This window comes from Taudactylus pleione, unplaced genomic scaffold (genome assembly GCF_031769625.1).
Source record: "Taudactylus pleione unplaced genomic scaffold, aTauple2 ptg000251l, whole genome shotgun sequence".
Taxonomy (NCBI): Eukaryota; Metazoa; Chordata; class Amphibia; order Anura; family Myobatrachidae; genus Taudactylus; species Taudactylus pleione.
The window spans coordinates 3,609,775-3,628,135 of record NW_028284653.1 but is presented as its reverse complement, the minus strand read 5'-3'; the positions used below and the strand labels follow the sequence as shown (position 1 = coordinate 3,628,135).

The 18,361-nt window shown below is 44.4% G+C and overlaps 1 protein-coding gene across 1 annotated transcript in view; it reads right to left on the bottom strand.

Annotated features, from left to right (window-relative positions):
- LRRK2 (leucine rich repeat kinase 2) overlaps positions 1 to 18,361 on the bottom strand; it is a 247,136-nt gene that overhangs the window by 63,348 nt on the left and 165,427 nt on the right. Inside the window, exon 39 of the mRNA XM_088480191.1 lies at positions 10,091 to 10,237. Within this exon, the coding sequence (XP_088336317.1) occupies positions 10,091 to 10,237 (147 nt within the window). The remainder of the gene's footprint in view (positions 1 to 10,090; positions 10,238 to 18,361) is intronic.

The following is an 18,361-nucleotide window of genomic DNA, read 5'->3' as shown; positions in this document are numbered from 1 at the left end:
TAATGGGAAATGTGATCCGACCAAAGTTACTAAAAATAAATTGTAAAAAAATACCGGAGAAAGCCTGGCGTTATCCAGGGTCTCCCCCATTTACCAGACTCCTAACTCTGCTCTAAAAGGCAGAGCAGAGCCCGGAGCTGGTACCAGTAACCAGCTGTGTGGTCTAAACAGACCGCAAGCTGAATCACTGCAAAAAAAAAAAAAAATAGTAAAAAAAAAAAATGAACTTACCTGACTCCATGGACCGGTGGTCGGGGCTCCGGTGATGACTCCCCTCCGGTCAGCTGGTCTCTCATGCTGCACTGCGGCTCGGTCAGTAGGTGATTGGGTCCCAGTGCAGTATGGGATATCACCTGACCGGAGGCATGGAGGACATCACCGGAGGCCCGGATCATGCAGGTAAGTGTAATTAAGGGAGGGGGGGTCCCGGGGGGAGGGGGTGTTGCGGGTGGTCTGCGATCGCGGGGGACGGGGCATAGCACCGGGGGGGGGGGGGTAGCAGCGGTGGCCAGTCGGCGCATTGCGGGCACTTTCTCACAGTATTTTTTCCGAAAATATCATGACTAGAGTGCGGAGGGGACTCGCAGGGACAGATCTTTATCGCAAGCTCTGTCCCTGCGAGGGATTTGTAGTAAATCCCTGTGATATTGCCTGAATTCGCAATGCGAATTCAGTCGATAATATCACACTACAATCTGCATTCAATATGCGGATTGTAGTAAATAGAGCCCAAAGTATTATTGAAATCAGTTATTGGTGTGGTTTTCAGTTATTCAGTGTTGAGTGAAGACTCCATGACACTAACATCATAGGGACGTTTAGAGCCAATGTGTTGGTAGCTAAGAGACTTTGGGCCTGATTCAGACCCACTCGCGAGCGGCTGTCCGCTCGCAAGTGGGTCGATGTTATGGACTGAGCATGCGCACGACGGAGGGAGCTCCGTCGTGCGCATGCGCCAGACGCGACGAGCGAAGGAAAGTCCTTCGCTCGTTGTGTCCGATCAAAGGGGGCGTGCTGTCAATGTTGATTGACAGCACGCCCCCTTTGGTGGGCGTGCCGGGGGCGTGCCGCCCTGATGGGGGCGTTCCCACGGGAACGCCTCCCGTCAGAAGCCGGCCCACTGACATCACTAGTGATGTCAGTGGGAGTGATTTTGGCTCTGATAGAGCCAAAATCACTCCGGAGCTTGTGGTTGAAAACCTCAACCGCAGGCTCCGGCTCGCAAATTCGATGGTCGCGATGGTCTCGACCATCGCGACCATCACAATGCACGCTCGTATAGCCTGTGGGTGGTGACCCACAGCTATACGAGCGTCCAGGAGGACGCTCCATGAAAATGGAGCCCGGCCCTCATTCAGAGCGTGCGCTCTGCTCAGAGCGTACGGCTCTGAATGAGGGCCTTTGATGTCAGTTTGTGTGCTCTGGAGAAGTGTTACCTAATAAGAGAATACTCCTGTAAGTAGTACTATGCCAATCATTACTACTCATTAATAATTACCAGTGGCGGCTCCCACCTTTTTCAGTCAGGGGGGCTGCCTAAGCTATAGTTCCCGTTGGCACTGGTGGATGAAATGGAGCCTGGAGAACTAGGGGTTTTACTGAAGGTGGTAGATTTACCATGGAGCTGTAGCTCTCAGTGACTCTTTCGGCTGAATGGTATGCAATGCACCAAAGAAGTGTTTGTTAAATTATATAATCTACAATCTTTTATTCTTTGTTAAGCCACTTTGAATCAGTTTTCTTAACAAAGAATACAAAACAGATGATTTGTAGATGATAGAATTTTTCAAGCACTTGTTTGGTGCACTGCATACAGTACCTTTCAGCTGAATCAGAGTCACTGAAAGCTTGCACATGCACACCTGTGGTAAAACAGCTTCTAGGGCTACACAGACTGCAGCCCTTAGAAGCTTGTTATGGCCAGTGATTCAGCACAGAATGGCTTCCTGCTGGAAGCTGTTGCTGCTAATAGCACTCTGGGCTGGCAGTCCCAGGGGGGGGAGGAGTTTTCCTCCTTAAGCCTGCCAGCCCTGTCACTGTATATGAATAGCAGTAACGGCTTCCAGTAGGAAACCATCACCCGGCAAACTCCTCCTCACAGGGCATGTCTGCACAGGAAGACAGTCTCCTGCTTCCAGTGCTGTGCCTGCCCTGCACTAAAGATAGGAGATACAGAGGGCAGTGCAGGACTTTAACGGGGAGGGAGGGGGCGATTTCCGGCGACCGGCACCTTAGCTGAAATGCGTTAATCAGTGGTGGAATTTTACTGGGGGGGCTGCAGCCCAAAAGTAAAAAAAAAACCACTGAAAATTACATCTGCCCAAAAATAGCTGTCGTCATGCAAATGTCTAAAATGTGAATTAAAAAAAAAAAAAAAAAGACTATAATGATTTTAACATACATGATGGGCTAAATGTAATAGCCTCCGAGTTTCAGACGCTGCGGGGATTTATGTTAGTCTCCCCGTTTTTTTAAAGAGGCAATAATTTTAAAGGCTAACCCAGCTTGGTTTAGAGTTTAAAGTGACTACCACTTTAAAAAAATGGGGAGACTCGCATAAACCCTGCAACATCGAAACTTGGAGGCCATTACATTGAGCCGATAGGTTACAAAGGTTGTTTATGCACATACACTTGTGTGTATGGTTTTCTGTAGGCGACACATCCCCTATAGCTTTGTACAATACACACCTGGTTGAACATGTAGGTTACAAAAGTAATACAGCAACTTTGAAGCAACAGTATGACAACCTTTGCTCTAGAACAGGGGTGGGCAATTATTTTAGCTGTGCGGCCATTTTCAATAGTTTTTAGCAAACTGTCAACGACCGCAAACACAATATAATTTGAATAGTGAATTCCAAAAATAAGCAGAGGGAGCTATTTATGGCAATATCTGTAGGTAATTAAAAAAAATGATACACTAAGAAGAAAGGTATGGATTATATATTATAGTGCTATCTCAATAGTAACACATTCATAGGCATATATATAATGGGGGCAGAATATGCATGTATACAGGCCCCTGAGTACAAGGGTGCCCACACCGCGCCCATACATTATACTTCCCTCAATGGCACTGCATAAATCACTGGGAAAATGGCACCCAGAGACCGATGCATGTGCAGAAGACGTGCAGAGAGAGAGGGGCCGGTACAGAGACTGCACACAGGCTCCCTCCTCTCTTAAGCTATTATTGTTAGCTGATTCTAAGCCCAGACCACTCAAATCCTCTTATTTTCCACCTCTTACCAGAGCTCTGTGGATCTCATGGGAACAGCTATAGCAATGCTGGAAACGGCCCTGCTGTCTATGTGGTGTTAACACTGGCTGTCAGAGTCTCCTAGTCTCTCTCTTCTTCCTCCCCTCTTCACTCATTACAGAGATCTGGCATTAGGGCTTGCTTACAATACCCAATTCTACAGAGGGAGAGAGGAGTGTTGTGTAGAAAACTGTATACTATGCGTGGCCCTTACTGTATGATCTCTGATTGCTGAGGGTATGTAGCTACTCACTCTGTGAGAGACAGAATCAAAAGACCAGACCCAAATTTCTCAGGGGCCACATCCAGCCTGCGGCCGTATTTTACCCACCTCTGCTTCAAAATAGAGTCTATCAAATCAGAAGCCAAGTTACAGATTAGGAACAAATAAAGTACATTTGCACCTGGATAAACAATACTGCAATGCAAGGGGTTGCAAATACATTTTTGTTTTGCATGTAAGGCAGATTCTGCATGTAGCCCACATGCTGGCAGCTTTATTTTTACACTGCAATTTAGATTTGAATTTGTTTTGGCAATTGTAAACAAGACAAAAAATACTGTAAGCCCAGATGTGGCTGAATAATTATTAATAACAGGTAGGGGAAACAAGGGAACAGCTTGCTTACAACTACAAATATAATAAGTCCCTACAATAAGGGCTCAGTACACTCGCTGACCCCTATTGCTCAGCCTATGAACACACTGCAGCAGAAATAACAGCCCCTGCTGTACTCTCATTATAGCTGGCAGACTAGAGTCTTCACACTGCTATTAACCATTTAGGTACTGACCTGGGGCACAATCAAAATTTGCAGACCTCCCTCACCAGTCCTCTGGCTGCTTATAAGGAAGGTTTTATTTTTTAAAAAGGAGATTTATGGTAAACCTTACCTTCGTTAACTCTCTTTCTTCGAAGACCATAGGGTCCACAGGGAGACATTGGGGTGTAGGTGGGACCTGGAAGACCAACAGCAAAGCTTTTCAATCCCAGGATGCTCCGATCCTTCCCCCTATACCCCGCCCACAGCCTGAGGGCACTTCAGTTTTGTTAACAAGCCCAAGGCAGGGAGCAGGACAGGAGAGAAGAAAACAAGTGACCAAGAGAAGAAACTCATAGAAGCCAGGTGCGTCAGGGCAGGTGCCCTGTGGAGCCAATGGACTTTGAAGAAAGAGTTAACGAAGGTAAGTTTTAACATAACTCTCCTTTTTCTTCTTCAGGGTCCATAGGGCTCCACAGGAAGACATTGGGGATTTCCCAAAGCAGTTGTTCAAGGCCGTGAATGCTCCTGCACTAATAGAACCCTACACCCGAAGCATACTGAGAGGCAAATGTATCAAAGGCATAAAACCTAAGAAAGGTGTGGACAGAAGACCAGGTGGCTGCCTTGCATAGCTAATCAACTGAGGCGCCATGCCGGGCTGCCCACGAGGGACCCACAGAACGAGTAGAATAAGCAGAGACTGTAGTCGGCACAGGAAGGCCAGTCTGCGTGTAAGCCTGTGAAATAGTCATGCGAATCCATCTGGCCAAAGTCTGTTTTTGTTAGCTGGCCATCCCTTCTTGTAGAATCCATATAGGACAAAGAGGGAGTCAGATTTCCTGATGGAAGTAGTACGGCCCACGTAGATCTTTAGAGCACGGACCACATCCAAAGAGGCCTCACCTGCTGAGAGGTCTGGTGAATAAAGGCCTGAACCACAATTTCCTCATTCAGGTGGAAGCGGGAAACCACCTTGGGAAGGAAGCCTGGGCATGTTCGAAGAACAGCCCTGCCCTGATGAAATATCAAAAAGGGGGAGCGACAAGAAAGCGCCCCTAAATCAGATACCCTATGGGCAGACGCTATAGCCAACAGAAACAGAGTCTTCGCAGTGAGCCATTTGACATCCTCATATTTCAGGGGTTCGAATGGAGGTTCCTGAAGTGCTTTGAGCACCTATAACAAATCCCATGGAGCCACAGGAGGGACAAAGGGAGGTTGTATCTGTAAAACACCTTGCATGAAGGTGTGAACATCTGGTATAGGAGCAATTCTGCACTGAAACCAGATAGACAAAGCAGAAACCTGCACTTTGAGAGATGCTAGGCGGAGGCCAAGATCCAGTCCAGCCTGAAGAAAGGCAAAATTTGAAAAACTTTAAATACTTGAGGGTCATAGTTTCTTGGAGCACACCATTGGAAATACGTATGCCATATTCTGTGATAAACCCTGGCTGAGGCTGGTTTACTTGCTCTGAGCATGGTCTGGACCACAAAGCCGGAGAAACCCTTAGCCGTTAGGATGGATGTCTCAAGTCGGTAAAGACAGACGGGCTAAGTCCGGATGTAGACATGGACCCTGAGAGAACAGGTCTACTCATAGGGGAAGTTGAAGAGAAACGTCTATGGAGAGCCTTAGAAGATCTGAGTACCAATGACGTCTGGGCCAAGCCAGAGATATCAACAGGACTGTGCCCCCCTCCTGTCTGAATTTCCGAAGCACTCGAGGAAGCAAGGATATTGAAGGGAAGAGATATGCCAAATGGAAGTTCCATTTCACCGATAAGGAGTCTATGAAGGCCGCGTCGGAGTCCTTTGTTCTGACTCCATAAATTGGAAGTTTGTTGTTGTTTCTTGAGGCCATGAGATCCACTTCTGGAAGACCCCATTTGTCTAGCTGAAAGACTTCTGGATGTAGAGACCATTCTCCCACATGCATGTTGTGACAGCTGAGGAAATCCGCTTCCCAATTGAGAATCCCCAGGATGAACACTGCGGAGATAGCTGGGAGATTGCGTTCAGACCATGTGAGAATGCGGGACACTTCTGTCATTGCTGACTGATTTCTAGTGCCCCACTTAGTGACTGAGGTAGGCCACAGCAGCGACGTTGTCAGACTGTACTTGTACTGGCCTGTTTTTCAGAAAATTCTGAGCTCTGTAGATGGCTCGAAGTTCCAGGATGTTGACTGGCAACACTGCCTTGACTGGGGACCATGGGCCGTGGAAGGAGTGCTGGCCGGTTACTGCGCCCCACCCCTGGAGGCTTGCGTCCGTGGTGAGGAGAGCCCAGTCCGGGACCCAAAAGGGATGACCTTGGTTCAAATGGGAAGTCTGTAGCCACCAGGCTAGGGACAGGCGAACCTCTGGGGGGAGGCTCATCATCTGGGATTTGAGCAGATGGGGTAGCCCGTTCCACCTGGAGAGGATCAGATGTTGTAGGGGCCTGGAGTGAAACTGGGCGAACTCCACCAAGTCAAAGGTGGACATTATTAATCCCAATGTCTGCATTGCAGAGTGAATCGACACTCTGTCATTGTGAAGCAGTCTGTGCTGCAATGCTGAAATCTTGTCCGCCGTTAGGAAGATTCTCTGAACTTGAGAGTCCAGGAGGGCTCCCAAATGTACCATCCTATGAGAGTGTGTCAAGGAAGACTTTTTCCTGTTGATCAGCCAACCGTGCATTTGTAGAAAGGCAATGGTTAATTGCAGATGGCTGTGAAGAGTCTCTGGGGAGCTGACCAACAGCAAGAGATCGTCCAAGTATGGGAGCATTCTGATCCCTTGACGACGAAGAGAGACCGCCATAACTGCCATGATCTTGTTAAAGACCCGAGGGGCAGTTGAGAGGATAAACGGCAGAGCCTGAAATTGGCAATGTTGCTGCTCTGTAGCACACCGAAGATATTGTTGATAAGAAGGTGCTATTGGTAAATGTAGGTAAGTGTCCTGAATGGCTAGGGATACCATAAAATCTCTAGGCTCCATAGCAAGTTTAATAGAACAGAGGGTTTCCATACAAAACCTGGGCCCCCTGATAAACTTGTTCAGAGATTTGAGGTTGAGGACAGGTCGATGAAACCCATTGGGCTTCTGAACTAAGAAAAAGGTAGAATAGCCCTTGCCCCGTTGTGAGGAGGGAACACGAATTATTACTCCTGAATTCAGTAAGGACTGAATGGATTTCTGGAGCAGCAGGGCCTTGGTTGAGTCCGATTGAGGTCCTGTGCAAAATAACTGTTCGCCTCAGGAAGGAGAGGGCGTATCCGTGGGAGACCACTTCTCTTACCCAGGCATCTGATGTGATTTGATGCCAAACTTGGGCGAATTGAAGAAGTTGGCCTCCCACACTGGGAGCTCCCAGGGAGAGGCCCACCCCGTCAGGCTGCAGGCTTGTCCTCAGAATTGGCAGGTGGACGTCTAGTAGCCCAGGCTTGTTTGGCCCTAGGCTTGGAGGCCTTGGCTGATGTCAGCTGCCATGGAAAGAACTGACACTTGGCTTGACTTTGAGGGCGAAAGGACCGAAAGGATGATGTCCTAGGTTTTGTACTATATGCAGAGGGCAGGAACGCAGTCTTAGAAACTGCCAAAGTAGTCATAATTTTATCCAATTCTGGACCAAATAGGATGTCTTCCGGATAAGGGAGAGACTCTAGAGCCCGTTTTGAGTCTGAATCTGCTTTCCAGGAACAGAGCCAAACAATAGAGCGGGTCACTATCGAAGTGGCAGATATCCTGGAGTCCAGGAGAGCCATATCCATAGCTGTTTCACCTAAGTAAGAGTCCTCATCCCTAATGAGAGATATGTAGGATAGTTGTTCCCTTGAAGCATCAGGGGGAAATGTCTCTTCTAGGGTCTCTGCCCAACTCTCAATGGCTTTAGCCACCCAGGCTGTAGCCCTAGCAGGATGAGTAATAGCTCCTGTAAGAGAGTAAATAGATTTATGACAAGCTTCTATACGTCCATCTGTAGTCTCCTTCAAGGAGATTGCAGTATTTATGGGTAATGTGGTATTTTTAACCAGACGTGTTACATGAGAATTCACTGCTGGGGAAACTTCCCATTTAGTGCAATCAGTAGTTGGAAGAGGGTAAAAGGAACTGAACCGTTTTGGAATTTTAAACCATTTACCAGGCATGTTCCATGCTTCACTCATCATGTGATCAGATAGCTGGTCCAAGTGAGGGAATTCTGGTAAAACTACCTTTTGTTGTTTAAAAAGTGCATTCTTTTTCTTAGGAGCGGGATCATCCTCTTCTATTTGTAAAATAGATTTTACAGCTCTCACAAGAGGAGGTATATTTAGTTTAAAGGGTGGCCCCTCTTCTCCTGAGACGGAGCCAGAGTGAGATAGGTCTGCGTCTTCTGCATACCCAGATGATATATTAGAATCAGATAACTGAGTGGACTGGGAAGATAGAGAGCACATTTAGTAGGTAAAGGCTTTTCCTTTTGCAGCATTTGCTGAAAAACTGTAACGGTATTAACCAAACCCTGTATAGATGTAGACAGTATGTCTACCCATGGGGGAGGCAAAGGATTTGCAGGGAGTACCTGCTGTGGCCATCCCAGGCCAAGCAGCCAGGTGATGGTCGCGATGGTCAAGACCATCGCAACCACCGGGCTTGCGACAAGACCCTTACGGTTGGGTCTCGTGGTCGCAAGCCCCAGTGGACTTACTGCTCTAATAGAGCAGGAAGTCCACCTACTGACATCACGAGTGATGTCAGTAGGACCGTCCACAAACAGCAGGCGTTCCTGCAGGAACGCCTCCTTTTGACCAGCCACCCCCCCTCCCCGCCTTCCAAACGGGGCGAGCTGTCGACCAACATTGGCAGCCGCCCCTTTTGGATGCGAGTTCCGGAGCGAGTGCTTTTTGCGCTCACTCCACGGCTCACGCACGCCATGCATGCGCACTGGCCCACCATCGACCCGCTTGCGAGCCTGGTCTGAATCAGGCCCTAAGTCTGCTGACCAGGACTTACAGGGCAATAGAGTTATTCTTTCCTCTGCCAGGCATAGCCACAAGAATAATAGAATACACAGTATGATACAGTGCAGTGAACACCCTGCAGTATGTGTAATATGGCACAATGTAGTGTGCAACCACGCTACTGTATATAGTATGTGATAGCACTCACAATTATATAGAAGATGTGAGGTACAATAAACTCCCTATACCTTAGTATGTCAGGGTATAGTAGAATAAAGGGATAGGTATAAACTAACAGTATAGAAAATAGAGATTAGCGCTAGCACAAGGCACATACAAACGCAGAAAAATTATATTACATGTCTGCAATGGGTGCTAAAATCAACTACACAGACCGCAGTGGCTGGTAGGATATAGCGCTGTATAACCTGGCCCATGGGAGAGGTATACAGGGAGACTGGACCCAGCGATTCCCAGAGACCTGCTTGCCTAAAATGGTTTCCGCACATCTGAGGGGGAGGAGGGGGAGGAAGGAGCAGCTCAGGGAACACCAAGACGGCAGTGGAAAGGCGCCCTGAGCTGGGTGAGGGGCTGCAGGGAGAGCACCTTATCCCCTGGCTGACGTTAACCACCGGGTCCCCCTGGCCTTTATAATATGCCTCTGAGCCAGTATATTTGTTGTGGTCTAGTGGCATCTAGACCACAACAAATAGGACCCACGGGGGTAACAGGTAAACAGGCCCTGCTCACATGGGTCTCTGGGTCCAGGGGAGCCCACATCGCACACCCTGCACCCATACAATTATTATACTTACCTCTCTGAAGTCCCCCCGTGTCAGCCAGTGCTGCAGACTTTAATCACCAGGTGCCATGTTCCCAGAGACCTGTGCATGCAGAGTAGACTCTGGCACAATACCAGAGTTTACTGCCCTGCCGGAGAGTAGGGTGCCAGCATGGAGGCTGCACACAGGCCATATCCTCTTTTATACCACCCCTGCCTGTGTGCTATATGCAAAATCAGCGTGTATATTTCCTGTATGGTAAAATATAGATGGGATGGTGATCAGCTGCTCAGCAATGTTTGTGAAGTTCTAAAAAATCCTTACATAAGGTCTAGGAAGTAAAACACTTACCCAGTAGAAATTCGGGAGCTTGGTCAAATACCAGTTCTTCATTGCTTAGCATAATATTTCTAGGCAGATCAGCCAAAACCAGGTCAGGTGCAATTTGAGAGATAGGAATTGTTGACCTTGGATCTTCGGGATTCACTAACAAGTCACCTATTTTGATGAGATTAAAAAAGGGCACACAAAAACATACTTAACCACAAGCTTTGACACATTATTAATGACTGATAGAGTAAACTTAAGACTGGTACTCCTCGGAGCATGCAACATTGTTTTCTTTTGAACTTGGCATTTCACACAAACAACTAAACTTTCATGGAGGTACCCACTTAGGCCCCATAGGATTACAAAAACTACTTTATCTTGCACAAACGGGTCTAATAGTCTGACTCACACATAATAAGCAGTACCCTCACATTTTACTTTTTGGAACTTTAATATAGCTCAACTTAGCCTCATTTATGTAATTAATACATATAATACTGATAGTCCCTGGCTTTCAAAATGTAATCTTATTTTTTCCTGTGGCTACAAAACAACTAGCAAACACTCAGTAAGCAACATCATTGGAAAACACATTCTCAAAGATGAAAACAATCTTTCAAGTCATGTGTTTATCCAAATAAAGAAGTTGTATCTGTGCAAACCTATGCACGATTGCTCAAAACAAAATTTTTGCGCTTTATTACCCTTTTGCACTTACGTAAATTACCCTTAATAACAGGAGTAAATATATCCCTTTCAAAATGTCTCGAATTAATATATTACACAAAGCATACGGCCAATGGAGATGTACAACCAATTTGGTCTATGGCTTTTCAACTGGAAGATTAGAATTTGGTTCTTTTGAGATCAATATGTTAAGCAAGTCTTAAAGCATTTTGATACACAAGTACCTCTAATGTCCAATCACCTGAAATTAACACAAATGTATTGCTGTCTAAAGAGAATAGAACAGAAGTGGAAGTATTTTCCAAAATGCAAGGGTCCCATAGAATGAGTATCTACTGCATGGTAAGGATGCCATAAATGAAACCCCACAATTCTGCTTGTTGGGGGACAGTTTTTGCCTATAGAAAGATGGTTGAGGGGAGTTTAGAAACATATTCATACCTCCATAGAATGCTTTTGTATTTGCCATTCCAAAGTTTCCAATGCTGGAAGTAAAGGGGGTATGAACTGTATCACTACAACTCCCACATTTAGAAAAATGCAGATTTCCTACATTTTTTAAGAATTATGAAGTAATGTGCCTGTTTATGGATAGGGTCAGCGGCAGGGGGGAGTGGGCCCCTGTGGAGGAGGAGGAGCTGCTCCAGCACTAAATCCAAAAGAGGAGCGGCAGCAGAAGACGACCTACATGATCATCAGCTCTGGTAATCTGGGAAAGATTGACACAATAAGTGTAGATTGCTTTCCAGTCCTAGCTTGGTTGAATCTGTGAAGATTCAAAATCAGCCAACTGCAGCTTGCCATGGGTGGGTCAATTATGGGCCGCTGCATTATAGTCTAGCCCCTTCATGACAGCTTAACTTAGCCAAAGCAAGGGTCACAAAGACAGTTCATCAGCAGAGAGGGAGCAAAGAGCTCCCGAAGATAAAAAAAAGAGAAGATACCGGACAAAATAAGAGTTCCAAGAAAGAAGACGATGAAGAAAAGAATTGTCAAGTTTCTTGCACCACATGGGGGCTCTTTATAACAGAGAGCTGATGCTTGCCCCCTTCCCAGTGAAGATGCCAGAAATGTGTTTAACTCAGAGGTTTCGAAACTCTGTCCTCAAGGCATCCTAACAGTTCAGGTTTTAAGGATATCCATGACTGACCACAGGTGACTTACCTCAGTCAATTTGATTTAACCATCTGTGCTCAACTATGGATCTCTCTAACACCTGGACTGTTGGGGTGCCTTGAGGACAGTGTTTTGGAACACCTGGCTTAGCCACTGAGGGGGAAGAGCTAGCACAAGGGCACTACCATGCAAAACAGCTCCCAGGGGAGCCCGTCTGTATCCATCATGGCCAGCTGATCTGGTAATATCCCAATGGGGCACCTGCTCCATTCGCTCCATTGTTTAATCTGCTACTAAGCCCGTTGGGCTATAATTTATCATTTAGGCTTGTGGTGCCATAAGGAATATGGTCCTGACTCTGCAAAGGTCACCCCTGTATGAAAGTGCAAATAGTGACAACTAGGTGCCTGAGTGCAAATAGGTGAGTTGCGCCAATAATAACCTGATACTCCACCTGAATAGTATCAAAAAACAAGGATAGTGGTGCGGTGTATTGGTCACATAAATAAAATATAACCTTTATTACATTTCATATAAAACTATAACAAACATATAACCCATAAATAGGTGAAAAATTAAAATAGAAAACAAAAATAATTTTTAAAATAAGTGACAGGGACTGTCTGAAAAGGCAAAAAGGGAGGTTATGCACATTTACTCACTAGGTGTATAAGCAGAAAAAAATGTGAATTATTTGTACCATTGATTTGATCAGATCACAATGTTACCTGCACTATTGGCAATTATAACAGGATGATGTAACAGTTATACAGTGTTTCAGGTTGTTCACTGTAATTTATTTAATACACTGAATCTTGTTCTAACGATCATCCTACTGCTAATGTGAATAGCATTATATAGACCATTAGTTGTTATTTTTAATAATTTATATGCCTCCACGCTGTCATTAACTTTCTGCACCTTATTTCCTATTCTGTTACTCAATAAACTTTGTCATGTCATACATGCGCTTTGTCTAAATTCATTGAACACGTTTAAAAATTGCTGTTTCGATATATTCCTTCAGAAACATCAGATATGTATATATCCATTATGTATAAAAATGGATATTTATCATTTTCCAGTTGCTACAAGCATATTAATTAAGCAGCACGGGAATAAAAATTAATTTCTAGGATATTTTGCGCTTAATTCAAAGTGTGTATTAAATTGTGATTCCTATTAAGGTGGAAACATCACTTATTAAATCACATTACACAGATTAAATTTGTTGAAACCTGTATTATTTATTGTTCACTGCTCATGTATATACAGGTTGAGTCTCCCATATCCAAAATTTTTCGGAACCAGGGGTCTTTTGGATAACGGAATATTCCGTATTTTGGAATATTTGCATATCATAATGAAATATCTTGGAATGGGACCCCAATATACATGCAGAATGCATTTATGTGTTATATACACCTTATACAGACAGCCTGAAGGTAATTTTATACAATATTTTTAATAATTTGTGCCTTAGACAAAGTTTGTGTACATTGAACCATCAAAAATCAAAGGTTTCATTATCTCAGTCATGCCAAAATTATTCCGTATTTCTGAATATTTGGATATGGGAGACTCAACCTGTATATCGGTTATAGAAAATGGTGCTGAGAAAAGTCTAATTGACTCTTAACATAAAATTAACTGCGAGTATATTGTTAATAAGCAGCCTAATATAGACAGAGATTGTTCTAATCACTGCAGATCTACAAACCAAATTTAAGCAGCACAAAAAATTAGAATATAATTCATATAATCTCAGCTAGAGACAAGTATTTAGCCCAAAATAAGCAGCTCAGAATAGTAACACATCCCAAAAAGTCTTAGCTGTGGACATATTACTAGACCAAAATAAGCAACTTTGATGGAACTATGGGGCATATGTATCAAAGCTTGATGTGAGATAAAATTGTGAGATATATATCACCAACCAATCAGCTTCTAACTTACATTTTGCAGGCTGTGTTTAAGAAATGATAGTTTGTAGCTGATTGGTTGGTGATATATATTTCACAATTTCATCTCACATCAAGCTTTGATACATATGCCCCTATATGTTTTAAAAGGTATTAGCTGCGGGCATTTGCAATCAGCATGTAATCACTTCAATTAGTGTGTATTCAACTCTAAAGGCCCCCATACATCAGCAATCGATTGTGGCAATTCTGCAATTTGCAATCGATTGTGTATAAAAATCTGCCATGTATGGGCTTCACAGATTGCAGATTGCAACCAAAAAGTGATTGGAATTGTTAAATCAGATTGTCCAACATGTTGGATGTCACAGATGGATTGGGGCTGTAGATTGCTAGTGTATAGAGATGATCATCAGATTTGCAGACTGTTACTAGTAAAATGATGGGCCTTTCAAGATTGGAAGATCTGTGTTTGCTGCAATCGATCTGCAAATCACTGAAAAAGATCTGTAATGTATGGGCGCAGATTGCTAGATTGGGAAATATGAAGATCGGGAAATAAATCTTCAAATTGTTCAATTGTGGTTTTCAGATTGCTGATGTATGGGGGCCTTTAGGCATCCACTATACAATTTTCTGTCAGATATCTGTCCAATCTGGCTGGTTGGAATGAAAATGGTAATGTATGGAAGTAAATGACATACATCATTTGCTCTCAAACACTGGAAAATAGCCAAAAATAGCTGTTCAGACAAATTGGTCAAAACACACAAATGTAACCAATTTGAACAATTTTTTTTGTCCTTTTTTCAGTGTTTAAAACCATGTGATTGACTGTCATTTTCTCCCACACATTACCAGGTTTTCATTCCAACCAGCCAGATTGGACAGATATCTGACAGAAAATTGTATAGTGGATGGCCATCTTTAAACAGCACAGAAAATGAAGCTGAATGAGCAGCTTAGAAGCAGTTATACACTTCCAATAATATTAGCTGCGTGTATATTAGTAGCCCAGAATAAGTAGCTATAAGGTGATTCTAAGGGCCGTATTCAATTTGAGGCGAAAAGTCCATTTCCGCGTGTTTTTGGTGGAAACTTTTCGCCGATGACGTTATTTTCGCCTGTTTGACTGTCACCCCGTATTCAATTTGAAAGACTTTCCGCCTCAATGCAATGTAATAGGCGAAAAAGTTTTGCCTATGAATGGGAGGCAGAAAAAAGTGCAGAATTGGGGTTTTGGGGTGCATCATTGCGGGAACCCCCGTGCAGCCTTCAGACAGTCCTCCAAAGGTAATCGGTGTAAAAAACAACAACTTAAGGACACCCCAAAAAATTACTTTGAAAAAGGGGGTGAAAAAAAATAAATAAATGTTGGGGTACAAACTTAAAAACTAGCGAACTTGACTCTGGGGGGGTCCCCAAGTGTTTTTTTTCATTGCAGGGGCTTGCGGCAGATGGATTTTTCAACTTAATTTTAGCAACTTTTAAATATGCTGAGCCCCATTTTCAAGTACCCCAAATTTGCTGGGATAAGTTATTTTCTGGAAAAAAAGCTCCTGAATACTATTCTGCATCACATATAGAAAAACGCTATTTAACAGCTATTGAGCCCATTTAAAATCACCAAATACCTTCAGCAAGCCAAATCGGGGGGTACCATAGCTAACCCCCATGTCAGAGCATCTTTTGGGGGGTGTCAAGCTGATTTCCCCAAAAATGACAGTACTTTCTGCCTGTTTCAGTTTCGCCGGGTCCCGTTTTCGCGTACTTTCATATTGAATACGGGGTAAAGCAGGGACGGCCGCGATATTTTTCCGCCTGCAGAACAGACAAAGAAGGCGGAAAGTCCAGGCCACGAAAAAGTATCGCGGCTCGGCTCATATTGAATACGGCTCTAAGTCTCATACCCCTTTTACACCAGAGCAAAAACCTGGGTTATTGCTGGGTCTACCCGGGTTGTAGCTCAGTGTAAAAGGGTCCCTGAAAAATATCAAGTGACCCGGCAATCCAACTCAGGTAGCTACCAGGGTCGGACCCAGGATGGACCTGGGTAAAGGTGCAGTGGAAACGGCGCAACTCGCGTTATCCGACATGGGTTATGCCTAAAATGAGCAGATTGGTGGTTGTGGAGCAGTCACCTCCCACTTTTTATGACCTCACAAGTTTAGAAGGTCAGACCCAGGTTCAGTGTGAACGGGGCTGACCTGAGAATAACCCAGATTGATGGTGCTGTGTAAATGGTGTATGTTGGAACCATGTCTGAAAACTCTGGTCGGACCGAGGTTTTTGGTGGAAAAGAGGTATCAGAGAGTATTACCTGTAGATAAATCAATTAATCCAAAGAAAACCGCTTCATAGTAGTTCGATATCTCAAATTATAGCTGTGGGCATATAATTAGCCCCAAATAAGCTGCTTCAAGATAGTCATTTAGACGTGAGCACAAGAAAAGCAGTTTTTTAAAGGTAAATTATGTACCCACTAAAATTGGTTGTGGTTATGCGATTATCCCAGAAGAAGCAGCTCTGAGACATTACTTATTAGAGCACAAATTATATTACAGTTGCTGCAGTTTTTCAATTAGTCATAAATGAACAGGGAAAAAAAAAAAGGGGGGGGGGGGCAAGTGAACGTTTCTTAAATATATTGTAAATGGTATGAGCATACATTCAACTTTATTTGAACAGTTTAATACTTGACACATATCTGGGTTTGTATGTTTTCAGCATGCATTATGTTTCAAATACCCACAGTGATCTCAACATTAAACATCCTTATATCTATTTAATAGTAATTCGTTGCAGGTGTAAATTCAGCCTTAAAAATGCAGACCGAGAACAATATTGTTCTTTAAATGCTTGTTAATATTAATTAACTCTGGGCATACATTCAGCACATGTAGTTGATTCAGAAATTTCAGCAATAAAACATGTTACTTGTTTCCCACATGCAAGTGGGCAGCATAGGGGCAATGTATTTGCTAGTTTGATTAGGTCTCTGGCAAGACGTACCCCAACGTACGTTTCACCTAAGGCTTAATCATGGAGTGAAGAGGCAGTTTTCCTCTGTTGTAGCTGCAGGTCCTCAACATCTTTCATTTTGCAGAGAGTCATTCAGCCTGCGTCCCAGGATTGCTTGCAAAATCCCAGTGACCTAAAGGTGAAGTTGCACCTCTACTTCCATATACACCAGTCAGGAGTAGGATTAATGAAGCAAATTTATAGAAGTGGTGCAAATTTTTAGCAGTTTGTGCAAGAGCACAGTTTTCTTCAGTATTATGCACAGCCCTTTACATTACACCACTTTAAGCATCCCTTGCCCCATTATAGACATTTTGGTTGAGGCTCTTACTGCAGCTTTCCATCAAGCAGTGTACAAAAATAAATTACTTAATTCATGTCAGAACTACAATATGTGAAAAAGAGGCCTAAATCTAAATATCTCTTAATACAATCATAAGAGAAGGGTGTAATATTCTGGACATTGTTTAGTGTATAGTATTGGTCCCTGCTAGGTATAATATATTGGTGAAAATTGGGTTTAAAATGAGAAGCATAATATGCTTTATTAAAACACCAGTCCCTGTTGGGCACAATTTGTAAGTAAGCCTAGTTCAGTAGGGATGCAGTCAGGAAGCCGCCGGTCGTAATGCCGTCCGCTGGCTTCCCGACTGTGCAATCCCGACAGGGGACTAATGATAGGCGTGGAAATCCCAATGCCTATCATTATCCCTACGCCGGGAGCCTGATGCCCGGCATACCAAACGAAGGTAAGCCGGACGGCGGGCGCGGACAGCCGCGGTGGGGGTTAGGTTAGGGGCTCCCGGGGGGGACTTAGGGATAGGCATTCCCCCGGGAGGGTTAGGCTAGGGGGAAGGGGGGGTTAGGTTTAGGGTTAGGCACCCCCAGGGGAGGTTAGGGACCCCCCCAGGAGGGTTAAGCTTTAGGCTGCAGGGAGAGGAGGGATTGGCGTTTAAGCACTTATGGTGGGGTTAGGCACTTGAGGGGGGGGGATTAGGCACCCCTGAAAGTGGGTTAGGTTTAGGGAGGGCGAAAGGTTAAGGATAGTTAGTTACTTACCTTGTCGGGATCTTCACTGCTGCCAGTCTTCCGGCGTCAGGATTTGAACTGCCGGACCTATGTCATTCATACCGATCCCGTTCAGTATAGTAATATGTTGGATGTAGCTAGATATAACTCACAAGGTGAAGTATTTGATGCACTGAATGTGTGAAGATACCAGGTGGCCAGGGTATCCCGGGATCCAGGGATCACACAGTGGAGCGGGTTATAATTAAGACTACATGAGCTTTATTAAAGGAGACACAGAAATCCACCAAACAGAAAGCAGGGTTATATCATTAAAGTCCATTCAGAGTTCAGCAAAGACTTTTTCAGCTGTAGCAGAGCACACAGAGCGGCTGATACCCAATGACACTGAGAGGGGATGACATCCCAACCACCAGAGTCAAACTACACACACTTCCCGCACAATTCTCTCCTGCTGCACGCCCCTACTTCCCTCATTCTGATTGGTGGGTCCTGTTGTCAGTCTTTCCACAGAGGA